The sequence below is a fragment of the Mytilus californianus genome, unplaced genomic scaffold (genome assembly GCF_021869535.1).
Source record: "Mytilus californianus isolate M0D057914Y unplaced genomic scaffold, xbMytCali1.0.p SCAF_19, whole genome shotgun sequence".
Classification (NCBI taxonomy): domain Eukaryota; kingdom Metazoa; phylum Mollusca; class Bivalvia; order Mytilida; family Mytilidae; genus Mytilus; species Mytilus californianus.
In genome coordinates this window covers 6,261,037-6,282,830 of record NW_026262667.1, presented here as the reverse complement: position 1 = coordinate 6,282,830, position 21,794 = coordinate 6,261,037, and the positions used below count along the sequence as shown (strand labels likewise).

Here is a 21,794-nt window from a genome sequence, read left to right as displayed (position 1 = left end):
TATGCGTATTAGGACCATATGCGTATACTCGTATGATCCATATGACCATATAAGTATATACTAGCTCGTTTGGTTATTAATGGGTCGGGCCATATGAGTATTTAGACCATAATCGTAATTTTCAAATAAATTTAAACATCCTTCGCAGGAACACACAGCTCGTTCTCCGAACCGAATTCGGCACAAGCTGATACGATATTCCATGGCTTGTATTTCCTATCATGATTTCCTGGATAAGGGTTGCTGATCACAAGGAAGCTATTAAACCAAGAGTTCCAAGTGGTCAATTTGAAATCATCCCTTCGTATACTTTATGGACGCCATCACGAGTTGGTTGACCGTTATGAAATATGTTTCACAGATGACGACGGATATGTCCCAATCGTCGTAACCACAATCCGTCCTCCGAGATCACCCCCGTTTTTATGGGATTCGTGTTGCTCAGTCTTTAGTCAGTTTTCTATGTTGTGTTTTGTGTACTGTTGTTTGTCTTTTGGTCTTTTTCTTTCAGTTTTTTTTCCATGGCGTTGTCAATAGAAATAAGAAGATGTGGCATGAGTGCCAATGAGACAACTCTCCATCCAAGTCACAATGTGTAAAAAGTAAACAATTATAGGTCAAAGTACGGCCTTCAACACGGAGCCTTGGCTCACACCTAACAGCAAGCTATAAAAGGCCCCAAAATGACTAGTGTAAAACAATTCAAACAGGAAAACCAACGGTCTGGTCTATATAAAAAACGAGAAAGGAGAAAAACTTAAGAACCACATCAACAAACGACAACCACTGAAACAGGTTCCTGACTTAGGACAGGTGCAAACAAATGCAGCGGGTTTAAACGTTTTAACAAGCGCCAACCTTCACCCTAACCTGAAATAGAAGTGTAACATTACAACATGGAAAGACACACTATAAAATATCAATTGAAATGGCTTAACTCAATCAAAAAGACATATTAACAAAAACAAGTAAACATACACTGAACGAATAAATTTGAATGTATGACGCAATGTCAAAAAGACAACTATAACCTTGGACAAAATGGCGTTAAACAAAATAACGTACTCAGTTTATTTTCGACTTATGAATTTGCATGTCCCTTTGGTATCTTTCGCCTCTCTTAAACCATGGACTTTCTATACTATACTTTAGTATAGACTGTCCCTGCTTAAACTTAATAAAATCCTTTATCTTGGACATATAATTGTCTGAATCTTGGTGTATCTGTTATTTTGCCTTCGCTATTTTTATAGTCAATGTACCTTTATCCTGTCGACTTTCCCTCTGTGGAATAAGTGAAACCACAGGTGTTTAGAGAATGGAACTTTTTTCTTTTCCCCTGGTGTTTAGATTAATTGTTTTTATTTCTTTTAATTTCTCCTTATTTTCACTTAATTGATGTGTTCTTATTCATTCGCTCTTTATACTTTCCACCAGGTATGATTTTTGACAGCTTTTTAAAAAGCAAAATTTTTTCACGGTTCGCTGAACGGTATGCAGTGATTGGGAAAATCTAAAAAGGTTCCGAAAAAACGGAAGCGCATAATATTTTTGTTGCACGTCACATTTGAAATTTCGTAGGCATTTTTACAAACGAAATTGACACAGTATGGCAAGTACATCTGCTTCATGGGAAGTTGTGGGAAAAGGGAAAAAGACTAAAAGTCAAATTCCCCATCTAACTAGACAGGATAAGAAGAAATTTGTGGAGAACATGCCCAGAATTGAGGCAAATGGTAAGCTTTAACACTAGCCGGTTCTCGTGATTGATAGATTTTGGCATCGATATCTGCGCTATCCCAATTTCTAAATAGAAATCAAGAAAGAGTGAAAGGAATACGATGTTGGCCGGTAATATCGTTTGTTTCATTACTTGGTTCATTACACATTTATCGTTATGCTTTGGGAACAATTATTTGGATTAAGATCTACAAGTTACAACGGAAAAACGATGTACCAGACTTCATAGAAATCATTTATGCGTAAGGTCTTATTCAGTAGTCAAAATCCAGATGCATTTAACCTCATTGTTCTAAAGTAGATTATACAAATACATTGTAGTTTCTGTCATGTATGTATCATACGTAAAATTAGAAATTTAATTCAGATGTGAATGGTTAATAAAATAGTTTTGTTTGGATTAATTTTTATCATGTATTTGGCCCTGTTGGCAATTTAGTTGATGCATTGCATGTTTTAAAAACCATCACAATAACTAAATGGAGATCCCAATATTGTCTGTACTTATTTTTCTTGTTTTCAGACATGTCAGACAATAAGTTATGACAGTTTATGAAATGGATTAAGAAAAACAAATGACTTATAGAAAGGGAACAAGTCAATCCGGTACCTATAAAAAAAAAAGTCAAATCAACATCTAGTCAATTGGAACTATTAAAAGTCATTATGACATTTGATAATTCCTTTTTATTTGAGAGTAGTTTTTTGTCTTTTTTTATATCATGTATATATATATATATATTATTTTTGCCAAACTTACAATTTCAGAGGTTCATTTTGTTACATACATCGTTAAAAACTCAGCGCACGTAATTAAGCAGGAAGAATACACAATAAACTATAATCAGTTGGCTTTTATTTGAAGTTTTCTCAATATTCTATTAATTATGTTTAGATTGGTTATCACTTTAAAAACTTATGAACTTATATATCAATTACAATAACCCATTTGTTGTTTTATAAAGTTTCAGGTAGTTTTTGATCTTTTATAATTAAAAAGAAGGTAAACAAAGAAGCCATTACACAAGCTGTTGTTTAATCCACAGATGAGGATAAAAACTAATTTTATCATTGTTATTTGAATTGGGTTTTTTCCTGCCTTTCCTGTCTACTCTTATAAAATAAATAACGTAGGCACCAATCTTGTAGCCGATGTTTACTAGTAATGTGCAGTTGTCATGAAATAGAGGTTCTTTTATTATATACATGTAAGTTCCAATAGGAACAGATAGTATGGTCCCATTGTTTATAACAAAGTTTCCATTTAGAACTTCTGTTACGCACAACAAATATACATTGAGTGAAAATATTAAAAAAAACATAAAAAACAGAGTCTTCAATAGTTTACTTGCAAAACATAATGTTATTTGTGGGTGCCGAAATAACTACCTCGGGTGCCGAAGTGACTAGAATTCACAAGAAATGATAGAGCAATTTCACTCAAAGATCTATATCATGTATATCTTGAAGTTTTATTTGGAAAATTATGATTTCTGGGTACAACATTAAAATAAAAAAAAATGCAGGCTTTCAAGTTATCCTTTTGTTACCCGTTTCTCGAGTTGAATTGCCAACAATTATAAATGTTATCCCTCTATACCTGTAGAAAAAAAGATGAATATTAATTTAATTTTCCCGTCTCACCAACACGATCTACATCATGTACATGTAGCAAACAGGGTTCTCGTTAAGACGCGTATACGCGTCCTGGACGCATGAAAATCGAACTGGACGCATCATTTTTGAAACCCGTGAGTCCCTGGGACGCGTCCTCATTGTATCCCCTGAGTCCCAAACACATCGTTTTGCCTAGAAGATTCATGATCGTCACATTGTTTTGACAAGAAACTAAAAATTTATGTGATGCGTAGATCAATATTTTTGTTGACTGCTAACTATTTTTTTTAAATTAAACGTATTTCATCCTAAAATATAATAATTCTGTTCAAATTAATTAATAAATATGTAATAGTCACCAATTTTTATACGACCGCAAAAAAATTTTGTGGTCGTATATTGGTATGACGTTGGCGTCGTCGTCGTCGTCGTCGTCGTCGTCCGAATACATGTTGGTTTTCGCACTCTAACTTTAGTTTAAGTGAATGGATCTTTTTGAAATTTGACCATAAGGTTAAATACCACAAAAGGAAGGTTGGGATTGATTTTGGGGGTTATGGTACCAACAGTTAAGGAATTAGGGGCCAAAAAGGGGCCAAAAATTAGCATTTTCTAGTTTCCAGACAATAACTGTGGAACGGTGTATGGATCTCTCTGAAATTATACTACAAGTTTCCATACCACAAAGGGATGGTTAGGATTTGCTTTGGGGGGTTATGGCTCAAACCGTTTAGGAATTAGGGGCAAAAAAGGGGGAAAAACAAGGTTGTCCTGGTTAATGGACAAATACTTTAGTACAAAACATAATTTAAAGCAGTGTAAGGGAGATAAATCAAATACATCATTGAAATTATCTCCCTTACACTGCTTTTAAATTATGTATAAAGTAATGGTTAATGAACAATAAAGATAATCTAAAACAGTGTAAGGGAGGTAATCCAAATACAACGTTTTGGTTACTTCCCTTACACTGCTTTTAAATTATGTTTAAAGAAATGCATATTTATAAAGGAAGACCAGTAAAAATATCTGCAAATGTTTTCATCTTTTTTTTTTACAAAAAAATCCATATGAAAGATTTGACACTATATTTTTATTAATTCTATTATAAAATAGATTAAGTTAGCACTATGGTAAATTTAAATGGGTAATTATGGTTGCCAACTCCATTGGAAATTTGAATTGAGATTATGACCATATCTTGAGGGAAAGAATTTTTTTTGGGGAAAAAGGGGGGGGATAAAAAGAAATTGTGGGGGGCCAATTTTTTCTCATTTCAGATTTCAGAAATTAAAAAGAATTATTCTTCAAATATTATTTTTTTTTCAAATTTCAAATATTGAAAAATTTCAAGAAGTAATCTTTAATTGCACAGTATGGCGCATTAGATTTGTAAAATCTTTGATCACATTTATTTATTTGTTATGCCGAATCTAACAGTGTATTTAGATTTTTAATTTTGGGTCCAGTTTTCAAATTGGTCTACATTAATGTCCAAAGGGTCCAAAATTAAACTTTGTTTGATTTTAGCAAAAATTGAATATATGAGGTTCTTTGATATGCTGAATCTAAACATGTATTTAGATTTTTGATTTTTGGCCCAGTTTTCAAGTTGGTCCAAATTGGGGTCCAAAATTAAACTTTGTTTGATTTCAACAAAAATTGAATATATGGGGTTCTTTGATATGCTGAATCTAACCATGTATTTAGATTTTCTATTTGTGGACCCCGTTATCTAATTGGTTCATATTGAGGTCAAAAGGGTCCAAAATTAAACTTTGTTTGATTTCATCTAAAATTGAATTATTGGGGTTCTTTGATATTCCAAATCTAACCGTGTATTTAGGTTTTTAATTTTGGGTCCTGTTTTTTAAATTGGTCTACATTGAGGTCCAAAGGGTCCAAATTAAACTTAGTTTGATTTTAACAAAAATTGAATTCTTGGGGTTCTTTGATTTGCTGAATCTAAACATGTGTTTAGATTTTTGATTATGGGCCCAGTTTTCAAGTTGGTCCAAGATAGGTTCCAGTATTTAAACTTTGTTTGATTTCAACAAAAATTGAATATATGGGGTTCTTTGATATGCTGAATCTAAACATGTATTTAGATTATTGATTATGGGCCCAGTTTTCAAGTTGGTCCAAATTGGGGTCCAAAATTAAACTTTGTTTGATTTCAACAAAAATTGAATATATGAGGTTCTTTGATATGCTGAATCTAACCATGTATTTAGATTTTTTATTTGTAGGCCCCGCTATCAAATTGGTTCATATTGAGGTCAAAAGGCTCCAAAATTAAACTTTGTTTGATTCATCAAAAATTGAATTATTGGGGTTTTTTGATATTCCAAATCTAACCGTGTATTTAAATTTTTAATTTTAAGTCCCGTTTTTTAAATTGGTCTACATTAAGGTCCAAAGGGTCCAAAATTAAACTTAGTTTGATTTTAGCAAAAATTGAATTCTTGGGGTTCTTTGATATGCTGAATCTAAACATGTGTTTAGATTTTTGATTATGGGCCCAGTTTTCAAGTTTGTCCAAGTTGGGGTCCAAAATTAAACTTTGTTTGATTTTAACAAAAATTGAATATATGGGGTTCTTTGATATGCTGAATCTAACCATGTATTTTGATTTTGGACATTGGACCATAATAGGTAAATTAAAAAAATTCAAGTTCTTAGACCACATTCTTTCTGTGTCAGAAACCTATGCTGTGTCAAATATTTAATAACAATCCAAATTCAGAGCTGTATCAAGCTTGAATGTTGTGTCCATACTTGCCCCAACTGTTCAGGGTTCGACCTCTGCGGTCGTATCAAGCTGCGCCCCAGCGAAGCATTTTATTTTTAATTTTACGAGTATTTGAAAAGCGTGAATATTTCCAAGTGTTGAACATCACATACATATCGATTGAAACAAAAAAGTAAATTTTGTTTGAGAATTTGAAATGAAATGATATAATATTTCATAACTGTTGCTACTATGCATAAAATAGATCGTCGAACAGTGAAGATATAAAATTTTACGGTTAAAAATAATTTTACTGGTCTTCAAATGATTTAACATTTACCATTTTCTCGTATTGTGCATGTTGAACATCGCGATCGTAAACAAAGGTGAAAAATGTTTTGAAATTGAAACAGAACGGATTAAAAAATGATTAAAGCCAAACTCATTATTATGAACAGTGTTCACTTTAAATTTGCTTGTTTTTTGTCGAGCCTGCGACTATTGTCGCAGAAAGCTCGACATAGGGATAGTGATCCGGCGGCGGCGTTGGCTAACTTTTTAAAAGCTTTATATTTTAGAAGGTGGAAGATCTGGATGCTTCATACTTTGTATATGGATGCCTCATGTTACTAAGTGTCCATCAGTCACATGTCCAATGTCCTTGACCTCATTTTCATGGGTCAGTGACTACTTGAAGTAATGTTAAATTCTCTCTTATTATAAGTAATAGGATAACTATATTTGGTATGTGCGTACCTTGCAAGGTCCTCATGCCTGTCAGACAGTTTTCACTTGACCTGGACCTCATTTCATGGATCAGTGAACAAGGTTAAGTTTTGGTGGTCAAGTCCATATCTCAGATACTATAAGCAATAGGTCTAGTATATTCGGTGTATGGAAGGACTGTAAGGTGTACATGTCCAACTGGCAGGTGTCATCTGACCTTGACCTCATTTTCATGGTTCAGTGGTTATAGTTAAGTTTTTGTGTTTTGGTCTGTTTTTCTTATTCTGTATGCAATAGGTCTACTATATTTGGTGTATGGAATGATTGTTACGTGTACATGTCTAGCTGGCAGGTGTCATCTGACCTTGACCTCATTTTCATGGTTCAGTGGTCAAAGTAAAGTTTTTGAGTTTTGGTCTTTTTTTCTAATACTATATGCAATAGTTCAACTATATTTGGTGTATGGAAATATTTTATGATCTATATGTCAGTGACGCAGGTTTTATTTGACCTTGACCTCATTTTCATGGTTCAGTGGTTATAGTTAAGTTTTTGTGTTTTGGTCTGTCTTTCTTAAACTATAAGCAATAGGTCAACTATATTTGTTGTATGGAAGAATTGTTAGCTGTACATGCCTGCCTAGCATGGTTCATCTGACCTTGACCTCATTTTAATGGTTTATTGGTCAATGTTTAGTTTCCTTGGTTAATGTTAAGTTTATGTGACAGTTGTAATAAAGCTTTATATTTAGGACTATCAACATAATATCAATGATTAGTAAAGAAGGCGAGACATTTCAGCGTGTGCACTCTTGTTTTTAAAGACTATAATAATTATAATGATGCAAACATCAAAGTGATTATTAACTTAATTAAAATTAATTAATAATAATTAACTGGGTACTAGCTTGTCTAACAAAATGACATCAGTGACAGTATCAAAATGAGTCCGTCAAAGTTAAAGTCCTTTTTTAAAGGGAAACCTGATGACATTGAATCATCAGTTCCAAGTAAAAGACCAAGAGTCAATGATCCACTACACCAAGAATTGATAGACATAGAAAGAAGTCTGTTATATATGTTGTAAGGAACAATAACCATTAAGAGATCATACATTTTATTGATATAATAAAAACTACCAATCCAACACGCATCGTTTTAGTTTTATTTCGTCATATTTCATTATATTAAGACCATGAAAAATTCTTATTGAGAACCCTGAGCAAACAAGAAAACTTGACATCACAGTTCTTTGTGACATACGAATAAATGTATATGCCTAAAGGACATCTTATCATGCTTGATTTTATCAATATTGCAAACAACAAATAGTAGCTTGGGAAGAATTACCCATCTTTATTAAGCATGTGAAGAAACAAAGTTGATTTTGGAAGGCCTTTCTACTTCTAATTCTATTTTATTTGTATTTATAATTTAGCTCCTCTACAAGAGTCAACTACCATGTACCAAGCTTTCATAGAGAAAGAACTGAGAGCAAATGGAATTAATAAGACCTCACCAAAAGATACTTCTAACAAGACTGATAATAACAAGAAACCTAATCAACCAAAGAAAAAGAAAACTGAACAAGACAAAAAGAAGAAAGTTATTACCTTAGAGGAAGCCATGAAAACGGTTAGTTGTAACAGTACCTTTACTATTGAGCATAATTTTATCAAATGTTTTGACTAGTCATAGTCCTGTTTACTGTGTGTCCAACATAAAATTACAAGTTTCAACATCTAACTATAATTAGATATAATTCATGAAGTATTTAACTGTATTTCTATTCATATGACATTTTCACTACCGCATATTAGAATATCCAGTAGTTTTATATAAACTTTAAAGATATAAAAAAAGCAATGATGTAATTTTGAAGTTTAATGAATTTAACTGTCCACTGGTTTCTTATTCTTTAATAATTGAATTTATTACATTGGTAGCAATGAGTTACATTGATTTCCCAGTCATACAACAACAGGCGTTGTCAAGACGTCGATAATTGTGAATGCATAGAAAAAAGATATAGTTCCTTACATTTTCTACATTAATTTCATTTAAAAAAGCCCTTTGCCAATGCAATAAAAAGAATATCTAATCAAAGAATTCAAATATCGAAAAATATTCAACTCGTGACCGATAATTACGCGCATTCGTGAATTAATGTATTATTCGGTCACTCGTTGAATATTTTTCTCTATTTGAATTCTTCGATTAGTTATTCTATAAGTATTTTTATGACCAACCATTAGGTTTGTCCTTGTCTGTTTGTACGCTAGTCTCCCCATCAGTATGTATATATGTCCCGAAGTTGGTTTCCTTCTATAACTTAAGTTGCCTCAACCAAAAGTTTTGAATCTTATCCATAATGCTTTAACCACCCAACACAGATCAAGCTGAATTTGGATGGCGTAGCTTTCACTATTCATGAGTTGTGCCCTTTATAAATAAGAAAAATTGCTGAATTGCCGTTCCTGTATGAAGTTAACAAAGAAAACAAAACGTCATTAGGTTTGAAATAGTACAATGACTCTTGCATATTAACATTTTTCTTTTATTTAACTCATTATGACTGACCATTAAAAGTTATGCATTTGAGCTTGATTAGAAAAAAATTATAAATTTGACTATTGATATATTTTAGATAACCCAGGATGAAGTTTCATCTTTGCTTACAATGACCCAGACAAGATTTCCTGATAACATTGATGTTTGGCTGAAGGATCTAGCATCATTTCTTAACATGAAACTTGAAGATGTCCAAGAAACAACTGACCCTTTATTTACTGGAAAACCAAAAGGTAGTGTGAAAGCAGTTAAATGCAGAAAAGATGTCATAAGAGTAGTACTGTTGATAACAGTTAGCTGACCATATCATGTTTAACTGGTAACATAAGAAATGGTGTTACCAGTACCTACAAGTTCTGCAACTATACCTGTGTCAGTTTATGCTTATCCTTTAAATACAATAAATAATTGTTTGTACTAAATTGATGAATGCTTAGTTGTCACTGAAATTCGCTTCATTTGGACTCTGTTGGATAGTTGTTATTTTACATAAGTGCCAATAGATTTATATAAAAATATTGGTGGCAATATAACCATGGACCATTTTATGTGCAATAAATTATTTTAAAGACAATGTCGAAAAAGATTCTAAAGGTGGAGGGGGTGAAATATGAGACTTGCATGTGCCTCAACAGTTTCCTGAAAATGTAAGATACAATTGACTTACTAATTAATATGTATTACCAATGTTGTAGAATATCCAGTAAATAAACTGAACAGTAACTGCCAGGAGATGATAAGATGTACCATCAGTGAAGCACCTGCTGAAACCCAGGAACACATGTTCTATCACTGTGTACAGATGATGTTGACAGAATCATCCAAAGGTAGACATTCAACATTGTACTTAACCTTAACTTGAATAAGTACCTGTGTAGTCCCAACACCTACAGAAATATGTACTGTAAATGAAGCCTGCAACTCGTATTATAAAATGAGGTGTGATGGAAATCTCAATGAGACAGTTACCCAACAACATAAGAATCAAAAACAAAAATGAGACATCTAGAGGTTAATTTCAGTGGTAGAAATGTGTTCATTAGAAGTTCAAAGTACAGAGTTTAAAAAAACGATATGTTATGTTCACTTTAGACCCTCCTAATACAGATGTATATTATAAATGGGTTTTGTTTTGGTATCTGTAAAGTTAAATTTAAATGTTTTGTTAAAGTTGGTATGAATTTATTTATTTTCATAAATACTTGATTTTGTTGATATGCTCAAGCTCAATAGTAAACAAGGAAATTTAGACTTTGTTAAACATTTAAATTTTGGTTCATCTATACCAGCAAAATCCATGAAGATTGGAACCTAACAAATAGTGATGAATTTACAGTAGCTGAATAGGGAATGATCAATCCTTTTCTGAATTTTTCATAGCATGCTTTTAAAGATTAAAGATGATAATATGTCATGTATGATAGCTTCAACAAATGAAAAATACTTGATTATGTTTTCTATTTTCTACAGTCCACTCTACCTATGGATACAGAGTGTTTTTACAACTACTTGTTCAAGTGAAACCAAGTGTGGTAATATCAAAGTTACAACAGGTATAGAAACTTTATAAAGCAGATTTTCATGGTTGTGGTCATTTATTTAACCAAATCATACTTTAGTTAAATTGTTTCTCTAACTTTAGTTTGCCTCAACCAAATGTTATTGAACTCGTACACAATGCTTATTACCACAAAAGTCAGATCAAGTTGGAATTTGGGTGGCATCACTTTTACATTTCTAGAGTTATGCCCCTTTACAAATGGAAAAATTGCTGATTTTTTTGTTTCCGTTCTCTAATTGAAGATTGCCTCAACCAAATTTTATGAAACTTATACACAATGCTCATTACCACAAAGCTCAGATCAAGTTTGAATTTGGATGGCGTCACTTGTACCGTTCTTGAGTTATGTCCCTTTATAAAGTTATATACAAGCAGGGGCATCATCTGTGTCCAATGGACACATTCTCCATTACACATATATTTTCATTAGCCTATTTGGATACACATAAGTTAATTGTATAAATTGATTATTCTTACGATATATATGGTATAATTTTCAGTATGAAGAGTTGGTTTCCACCAACACTAACAATCCAAAAAAGTGTTTGTCTATCTTATGGGCCCTCAGCCAATCTGCCAGGGATTTCAAGTGTGGATTGAGGATCTGGTTCAAAGTAATGCTTCCTTTTCTCAGCTCTAAAGGACTTGCTCCTTTCTGTGTGGAATATCTTGAAAATCTTTTCAAGTGAGTAGTTAAAAGTGACATGGTTTAAAACATTAAGTAGAGTACGAAAAAGACTAGTGAGTAATCAAAAAGACCGGAGTAACGATTGTCTCAGCTAAAATGGGAGAAAAAGACAATTGCTTTTATAAGTTTACAGTCATATAAATGTTGATAAGTGTGATAATTAGAAGGAACAATAGTTTGCAGACTATCAAGTTTCAGTAAAATTATTTCAATTTCAAATTTCTGTGTTTAAGATTGGTAAATTGGTGTTTTTGACACAGACTTTATCATTTCAACTTGTATAATACTTAATAAAGTTCCTGGTTAAATAATAAAAAAAGCTGGTATATTTACAGAATAAAATATTGAAGATACATTAAACAGAAATTATTTCTGATTGATGTGTGTACTGGAGGTAAATCAGAAGTATATGATTTTGAAAATGCTATATTTACTATAGGAGACATACAGACATGAAGAGAGTTTATGGTGAAGTATCAGTGAGGGAGTACTTTCACATGATGGATGCTGTATTCGAGGACCACCATTTCTCTAATGAACTTAAGAAGAAACTAATAGCTGTCTATCCTAAGATGAGGGTTAGAATTAATGTTATAAGTTCTAGATAAGATTGATTTGCATGTATCTTAATTGTTACAGGGACATATCACATGATCTACTCCTAGGTTTGGTGATTTTTTTTCTTTAAAAGGCCATTTTCTAAACATGGGTCCATTTAATTGATGGGAGAAAACTTGATTACACATAAGAAATTAACGATCTTTAACCAATTACTGACAAAACCAGTCTTGTATATCAAGGATACAGACGTTTGTAAATGATTTGAGTAAAAATGTTGTCCCTGACTTAGTGATGATAGCTTTATACAAGGGTATAGCAGCTTTTTTGGGACACAAGGTTAGTGATAGGCTTAAATATGCTTGGTTTAATAGTTGGATCATAGAAATGTTGCTAATCAGTTTTAAAATGAGAGGCATTCACCATCACAAAGCTTTTGGAAGCAAGTATTGCTCTAGTGGTCAGTGTTCTTCCCAGGGCATTTTAGAATCATGGTAATGTGAGGTATCAGAAATTATTTTCTTATGGATTGTGTTGTGAATGTATTTTCTAGAAACACGCTAGTATTAAAAATTCCCTGTTTTCTAAATGAAATTTGTAAGAAAAGCACTGTGGTCCAGCGAGTCCTATACAGTGAGACCTGAACTGCTTGTTTACCTCAAGTTGTGTAAAAATAACTCAGATAGTTTTCTAATTCAGGAATGCATAGGGAAGGAATTTAACTTTCAATTCAAACCATTCCAGTTTGTAAAATATTCTACATTGTAGCATAAATATTTTCAAGGACAGTCAGTCATTCCATGCTCATATTTTGCAGATAATAGCCTTTGGTGGAAAGAATCCTCCAGCAGCAAGATCAGTCTTCCCATCTTATTTAACTAGACTGACACAGAAATGTTCCCAGAATATGAAAACAGAGGTATTTTTCTTTTGATTTGGAAAATGTTTGTACACATTACATTGTTAAAAAAAATATCAAACATATTCATATAAGTTTTAGATACAGGAACAAATTGAGGCTCCCTTAACATTTACTTCATTTTGTATTGAATGCAAATAATATTTTCTGACATTGTATGCATTTTCTTTTTATCCCCCAAACAAATATTCACAAAATATGTTTAGTTTTACTATTTTTAACTTTCTCTTCTTTTTCATGTCTAGTTGTAGGGTAAAAGATCTATTGAAATCAATTATTATTTTCTACACTTTTTGTTCTCTAGTCTGAATAAAAGAGAGAAAGGCAACAACAGATATATATATGCATATTCTGTCCATAACTTTTTTTTATAAAAAACCTGGTCTATTTTCAGCTGTTCAATTGTCTGATCAACTGTCTGGTGACTGATAAACAATGCTACAGTGTGTGGTGTCAGATGTATACTAACAAATTACTTCCTTCAAGGTATGTTTAAATCTTCATTCCTTTTGGTATAGGTTCTTGGTTTGTTGAACTTTTAGTGCTACATACAGTTATGTAGATTGAAAAGAATATCTGGTCATACTTACAACAAAACCTTTGTTACTTAGTGGACACAGTAAGTCATAAATTTGAAGTGGTAAAAAAAAATTTCAAAGTACAAATTTAGTTTTAGAATAAATGTTAATGAAATGAGGAATGCATGTATTAAACTAAATTTGAAAAATATGTTAAAATTTCTCTGATTGAAACACCGATCTGCTGTATTAATTTGCCTTTTATGTGTCTCCCAGCTTGAAATGATTATAAATGAACTTATTAAGAGGCTCATTTTAAATTTTATTTTCAGCATATTGTTACAATATTTACTACAGAACTGGAATAAATTGAGATCTAAGCTTGATAAAAAGTTGCTCCAGCAGACCTTACGGTCATTCTCTATTACTAATGATGAGTTAGCTGCACAAGGCAAGAACAGTATGGATGGCTATGGAAAGTGTTCTACTGCTTGTAGGGTAATAATGATTCTTGTTGATCAGAAAAGGGGAAACTTTATCAGTCAGGGGACTTATTGAAATAAGTGATTTTTAAATCACTTATTTAAGTAGCAAATTTCGAAGTTTTGTCACAAATTGTGATTTTGTAGTTTTACAAAAATTTTAAACACATAGGTTTAGATAATATCTTTTCATTAGTAAAATTGAAAAAAATGAACTTTTTGCTTCTTTAAAGCAGCAAGGTTTATGCCTTTGATGCAATCATTAAGTTGCAAATTCTATTTTAGTTGAAAAAATGCTATAAAAATGGCTTTACATAATGAACTGATACTTTCTTAACAGATTTTTCCCACCAGTGGGAGTATTTTTCCTGTAAAATTCAAGGTTTCATCTCATAGATTATGTTATAAAATTCTACTGTTCGCGATCAAAATTTCACTGTTCGGGGGTGTTGAAATTAGTGGGGGTTATTAAAATAATGATACTTAAAGAAGTGATTTTTTGGAAGGAAATTCAGGTATGATACTTGAACAAGTGATTTTTATGTCATTATCCTAGATTTAGTACAAGGTCATCACCTGACATGACCCGGTCATCCTATCAACACAGATGTTGGTTCTGATAATTTTAGCATCATAATTAGTCCCTGGATCATTAGTATTCTATATTTAAAGCTACAATAAAATTAAATCACTTAGTTTAGTGATTAATTTGTACTTCTTAAATAGGTGATTATTAAAGAAAGACAACTCTTACTTCCAACCTTTATGGACATAATGTTACTTGAATCAGTGATTAAGAAAATCACTAATTTAAGTAAGTCCCCTGACTGTTTATATCAACACTACTACTGCCAAATTAGGCTTCTTAGTAAGATGTTGATTAACATTAACCAAACATTATTGGCCTACCATGTGAGACAGGGGGTGTTTAAGGATTGACTGCCCATGAGGGTCTTATATGGTCTACCCATAATGCTAGGTTAATGCTAATCTATATCTTACTGAGAAGCCTAGTTTAGTGCTCAATCATAATCTTGATATATTTTATAATCAGAATTCAAAGGTCAAGGCCACAGTTTGTCATAATGGAAAAGTTAAGATACACATCTTTGTGACTTTAGTCTATAGAGCTCATGCCTTATATATTAATTTTTAAAATTTTACTATATATACTACATATTTCATGGTGAAGATAAACCCTACTGAATTTTAGAGTCAGCAAAATGACATAATAAAAATTCTTATGTTAGCAATAAAATTGCAGTCTTTGTCATATTTAAATAAATAGCTGTAACGAAGTGATGCATGTAGAAAGCATAAACTGTATTAAAGGACAGAGGTACAATATTATCAAGTGAGATAAGATCGACATACACGTGATTGGAAGAATATGATAAGAAATCAGCCACAACTGCACAGGGTGTCTTATAAGTACCACTACGTCTAAGTTTGATAGTAATAAAATAAAATGTGACTCATTTACACTACAGAGAATGTTTTTCAACATGTATTTTTTTCAAATTTTAGGATCTGCTGCATGAGATGGAACAGGCAAGATTTCCTTGGTTTTGGTTGATCTTTCTTCTGTGTGGGGCTGTCTCAGCTATAGTGGCATATGACTTGTTCTCAAGTCCAAGTGTAAAAGGTATCATCATTGTATATAAGTTAGATGTCTATGGGATAAAGCTGCCATTAAATACAAACAGATAGTAAATATACCTATGGAAAATCACTTTACTTGTAATTATAAATGTTTTTAAAAGTAAGCCACTTCATTTTGAAAAAGACAGGTGAAAGATACCAAAGGGATATTCAAACTCCTAAGTGGAAAACAAACTGACAATGCCATGGAAAAATTAATGGGACAATTCAGATAAAATTCAGAAGAAAAATAATTTGATTTAAAAAAAACCTGTAGTTTGCTGATAAATGGACTTATTATTTACATTCTACATTTCACTTTTACACTGACCATGCTGACAGCAGCAATCACAGGCGAGACACAGAAATTTACATTTTTTTTCCTTTTCTTCTTTGAAAGAATAAGATAATTTTAAACATTGTAATGCAGATGACATCAAGATCATTGTAGTGTTATTTTGATGGCAGATTACACATTAGAATGCTATTAAATGTGAATATAGGACACTTATTTGCTGTTGGTGTAGTTTTGCTACAGTTTTCGCTGTATGAAGATATTTTGTTTTACAGAATCCAAGACCATGAGATTTATGGAGAATTATGGGGTACTTGGATTTTTGGAACAGGTTTGGGGAAGGCTGACTACATATTATGGCATTGTATATGGGTAATTGTTTTCATAGTTTTAAAATGATTATATATTTTTATGTAAAAGAAAACTCATACACAAGATGCTTTCTATAAATTTGGTCTTAAATTATTCTATGTCTACACAGAAGTTTTAATTTTGCAAAAAACTTAACTTTTAAGATAAAGCTTTCAAAGAAGTGAGGATTTCAAAATAAATTTACCAAACTAGTGTATTCTATATACAAATAATCTTCATTCTTATTCAAATCATTCAGTCTGACCAAATCCAAATGAAGTATTGTTTTATTTTAACCTAAATTCAACATTTAAATTCTATGCAGAATCTCTGTCATCTATTTACAATAACTTGACCTTTAAGTTCATTTTCCAAAGTGCTACAATACACACAATTTACTCAGGTAGATACCATTCACACAATTTACTCATGTAGTTACCATTCACACAATTTACTCATGTAGTTACCATTCACACAATTTACTCATGTAGCTACCATTCACACAATTTACTCATGTAGCTACCATTCACACAATTTACTCATGTAGCTACCATTCACACAATTTACTCATGTAGCTACCATTCACAAAAGTTGCATATGTAGTACATGCAATTTTTTTTCTCACAGAAAGTATCTATGGCACACCTCTCATAGCCATTTATAAAACTTGTGCGTCTAACTACTATAAATATCTACAAATAACTGTACAACTGATCATATCTAATAAAAGACATTTCCTTCTCTTTCAATAATCTATGATATTTACATTATATTTTAGCTGGTTGAGTGTCAACATCCCATTGTACTATGGCAAAGTAGCAGCTGTTGTTGGACCACAGGTCAACAAAATGGTAGAGGTCACTACCACAATGTGGATCAAAGTTGTAGACGTGACAGCACCTTATAGAGAATGGCTACTCATCAAGTTAATCGCAGGATGGCATTGGGTATGTTTTTAAAGATATGCAGAGAAATAATTTATATATCAGAAAGTTTTTTTTGATGACCCCCTCCGTCAGCAACGGGAGCATTAAGTGTTACCCTTGACCTTCCGTCTGTCTTTCTGTTCGTATGTCCGTCCGTGCATCCATCCTTCCGTCAGTCCCATTTTCCTCATGCTAATTTTATGAAACTCATACACAATGCTAAGAACCAAAACTACTTGCTGACAGAGTTCTACTTGGGAAGCAATTCACTTACCATTCTAGAGTTATGCCCTTTATAACATGGAAAATTGCAAATTTTTTCGTTTCTGAACTCTTACTTAAATTTGCCTCACTCAATTTATATGAAACTCATTCACAATGCTTAAAACTACAAAAGGCAGACAGATTTCGAATTTGGGCAGTAAGTCATTTACTGCTCTAGAGTTATGTCCCTTTTTTACTTGGAAAATTGCAAAGCTTGAGCGGGGCCATTTGTGTCCTCAGACACCTTCTTTTATTTTCATCAATTTTTGAGATACAGTTGACTCCGGCAAATCGGATACCCAAAATGTCAGCAAAAAATATCCCATTACCTGATATATTCAATTAGACGATAAATGTATATTCGTTGAATATTTTGCAATAATGAGTTGACCTAATCCTGAGATGTTACTAGCCCTGACCACTGAGGTATATTCAGTTTAAATTATATTTCTGATTCTGTGAGCACAGAGTTTAATCAAAATTCTCCCAACGCACTGCTCTTGTATATCTTATTAATTAATTCAAACCATTTGAATTTTGAGGGCATCTAATTCACATTACAAAGGAAGACAATGAATACAGACAACAATTTATTAAGAAATAGTTCCTTTCATTAAGTAAATACAAAACTTTCTTGTCTGCAAGATTGTAATTGCAGAACTTCCGGGTCTATTTCCTGTCAGAAAAACATTGGAAATATCCGATTGTGCATGGTTTTGACAAAATTTTCCTGAATATTCTTATCCTATTTGCCGATATATTCTTTATCGGATATTCGATTACACGATAAAACTAACATTAAACATATAGGGAATGGTTTGATGTTTTGAAATAATATTACAATAGCCGATATATTCGTTCAGCCGATATCCGATTAGGTGGAGTCTACTGTATAAGAAAAATGTGTGTGGCACATAATTACAAGGCCTTTACAATGAAAAGTCGGATACAAAACATGACATATGATATCTCTAAGAATATTATATTTTCACACAATGCTTATACATATTTTTTTTAAATAGTAAACACTGTATCGATATCATTGAAGCAAATTATCATTAAAATATTTTATAATGTAGAACGAAATAAAGAAGTTGATTCTTGAGTGATAAATCTCTTCCTTTAAATAAAACTAAATTTTTCACTTGAAGATAAATCATGATGAAAAGATGTATGGTAAATTTCTTTAAAAGTAAAACTTTCAAAGTGTTAAAAATATTTATATTCATATTTTGTAGGTATACTCATTATCACCAGAATTTTTCAACCAGTTAGGAAATTATATTTCAATAGCCTGGAGTTGGGTCTGGGATAATGTCATATTAATATATGGCCATGCGGCCAATTTATTTTTAACCACGTATAAGTGGTTGGAAGAAAATTTAATATTGTAAGTATTATTTTCTTTGTAAATAAACTTACTATCCAGTATGCAGATATTACTATCTAGATGACGTTATCTTGAACAAATATGGTATCGACTAGCCTTTGTTTTAGGTTAACCAATATTTTGAATTCTGTATTTAACATAATAATAACAACCAAAGGAATTAGATGAAATTGTTTGTATTGCCATATTTAATAAGAGTCAGGTGGGGTGTGGTATATTTCCCCCTGTCAGTTTATAAATACAAAAATCAGTGATGTGCATATGAAAGGGTATGTATTTTTTTCAAATTTTCACAAAACTAGCAGTTGTTGAAGTTGTTCAATTTTCCATTATAGGATACAGGGTTTAATTGTCAAACTTCTTAAATCTTACATGGTAGTACCTTTGTATTTTGCTGAACAAATGTAAATATACTGAGTATGTGCTCGTGGGAGAGATTAAGACAACACCCTAGCCAAAAGATAAATGACAAATAAACAATACTCCACAAAACACTACACAGAAAATTGAAGATTGAGCAACACAGACCCATCCAAAAACAGAGGTAAACTCAGGTCCTCCAGTAAGCATTTCCTGCTCCTCTATTGGCACCCGCCGTGTTGCTCAGGGCAAGTACACATCATATGATAACTCATTGAGTAATGTCACTATAGAGGTAAAAAAGGATGGGATAGTGGCTACAACAATCTTGTACAAACTTTTAAATAAAACTAACCCCAATGAAGTAAATTCTTACTGCCATCTTTTTCAGAAATAATTTTACACCAAAGTCTTTGCAACAGATGTATACAACAGGAATCTCAGCTATACAGAATACAACCATGTCATTCATACAATGGTGTGCACAGATGACAAAGACAACAACATGATCTTACTTAATATACAGATTTTTAATATATTATATTGACACATTATTTCATGGAAATAAGTTTATTTTTTAAAATTGTCAAATCTAGGATTGTTTGTCTATGCTAAAAAGGAAGGTATTAGATCTTGCCCACTATAATCATATCTTTTCAACACATTAAGTTCTATCTTAAAAATTAAATTAATGGGACTAATACAGTTGTGTCAGTTTCATTTAGTAATATACTCAGGTTCAGTTCAGGTTAAAGTAGGTAAACATGAAGGAAGAATTTATGTGGTGTTGATGATGAAGTAATATGCTAGAGTGATATTATAAATACCTACCTTGTCTTTGATATAGACATATAGTCCTAGATAAGAGAAAGATTATTTATTGAATATCAGGTTCAAATTTATTGTATAGAAATATGAAATATTTCACTTAATTTTTTTGGTGCTTTTATAATTGGTCAGTTCATATGAAATTTGTATATAAAATAGTATTTTATTGTTTTCTTTAAATTTAACCAAAGTATGTATTTATTGACCCCTCATGACATTTGTTTAATAACTTTAATATTGCAAATACATGTTTATCGCCAACTCCATATATAAATTCTTATATATAAGAATATCCAAGTTGTTTGATTTTATGAATCAAATCAATTGGTTTTTTGAAAAAAAATGAGTTTACATTTACTAAAAGTATATACTTAAAAGTGAAAATGTTCATCTGGATAGGAAAATGGAGTTGACAGATAGTTATGTGGAATAAATAAAGCTGTAGAAAGTTTAAATGTGAATATTCAGTTTGATGAGTCATTGTTTATCTGACGCAAAGTACAATGCAGTTATGGCTGTTCTTGTGTGGCCATTAAATAAATTTATGAAATTTATATTCTTTATTTGCTCAAGTAAAACCCCTTTTGGATAGCCTGTTTGTCTAGTTTAGGCAGGGCATAAGGAAAAAAAATTACAATTGTGTTGAATGTTTTATGTCCCAACCCAAAAACCATGTTACATGATGCAGTCGTCTTCTGTTATGTGTGAAATACTATCTTATTTGAAGATTTCTGTAGGCATAGACCATACCCATGTTTCAAGACCAGCTTAAATTGCTTTAAAGGATTGTTCAATTCTTAAAATAGACTATTCACTCAATAGTCCATTTCAAATTACCTATTTTGTTTAAAATTTAAACTGCCTTGATGGTCTTGTGGTAGAATGCACTTTTCTAGTGATGGAAGTGGGTTAGATCCTCAGCCAGGTCAAACCAGAGACTAGAAAATGTATATTTGCTACTTCTCCACTAAGCACACTGCATTTAGTAGTAAGAGCAAAGACTGGTCGGCTTGGAGTTGGAATATGTTTCTGGGTAATTTAACTTGATTTTCTGCTGACTTACCTTGTTCACTAGGATCTTAAAAGTCACTAAGTGTGTCGGTCAAGTACAAATCAAATGTCATATTCATATCACATTAACATGTTCTCCCGATATTCATGTTGTATTAGTCACTGTTAGTTAACACCAGTCCATCAAATGTTAAAACTTTTTGCCAGGGGAAAAAACTCCTTGGTAGAACAATATGAATCCGCCCTATACAAAGCAAATGGAATTCACAATGCATCATGCTCTTTCCACTTGCTTTCTTGTACCAAAAGGTAGAAAAAGACTGTTTTTATCTCGCCTCCAACGATGGTCACAGAATGCAAGATGAGGGTTTCAATTGGGCAGTGACAGCGTTAACTATTTGTATTAAGCTTTATATTTCAGAGGCTAGTAGACCTGGAGTCTTCATACCTTGTATGTAGATACCTTTGATTCCTAAGTTTCCACCTGACCTCATTTTCATGGTTAAGTGACTGCTTGAAAAAGTTGTTTAGTTTTTGTCCAGCCTGTGACTTCTGTCACAGAAAGCTCGACAGGGATAGTGATCAGGCTGCGTTAACTAAATACTTGAAAGCTTTATA

At 32.1% G+C, this 21,794-nt stretch overlaps 1 protein-coding gene across 1 annotated transcript; it reads left to right on the top strand.

Annotated features, from left to right (window-relative positions):
• The first annotated feature begins 1,532 nt into the window (after window positions 1–1,532).
• LOC127727161 (transmembrane protein 214-B-like) lies at window positions 1,533–20,719 on the top strand. Its single transcript, XM_052234609.1, has 15 exons — window positions 1,533–1,736; window positions 8,252–8,448; window positions 9,461–9,617; window positions 10,080–10,211; window positions 10,855–10,937; window positions 11,446–11,630; window positions 12,073–12,211; window positions 13,009–13,110; window positions 13,505–13,596; window positions 13,961–14,126; window positions 15,638–15,755; window positions 16,322–16,418; window positions 17,176–17,344; window positions 18,826–18,977; window positions 19,729–20,719. The coding sequence occupies exons 1-15, from the start codon at window positions 1,610–1,612 to the stop codon at window positions 19,844–19,846; spliced, it is 2,034 nt and encodes a 677-aa protein (XP_052090569.1). The 5' UTR covers window positions 1,533–1,609; the 3' UTR covers window positions 19,847–20,719.
• The last annotated feature ends 1,075 nt before the right edge of the window (window positions 20,720–21,794 follow it).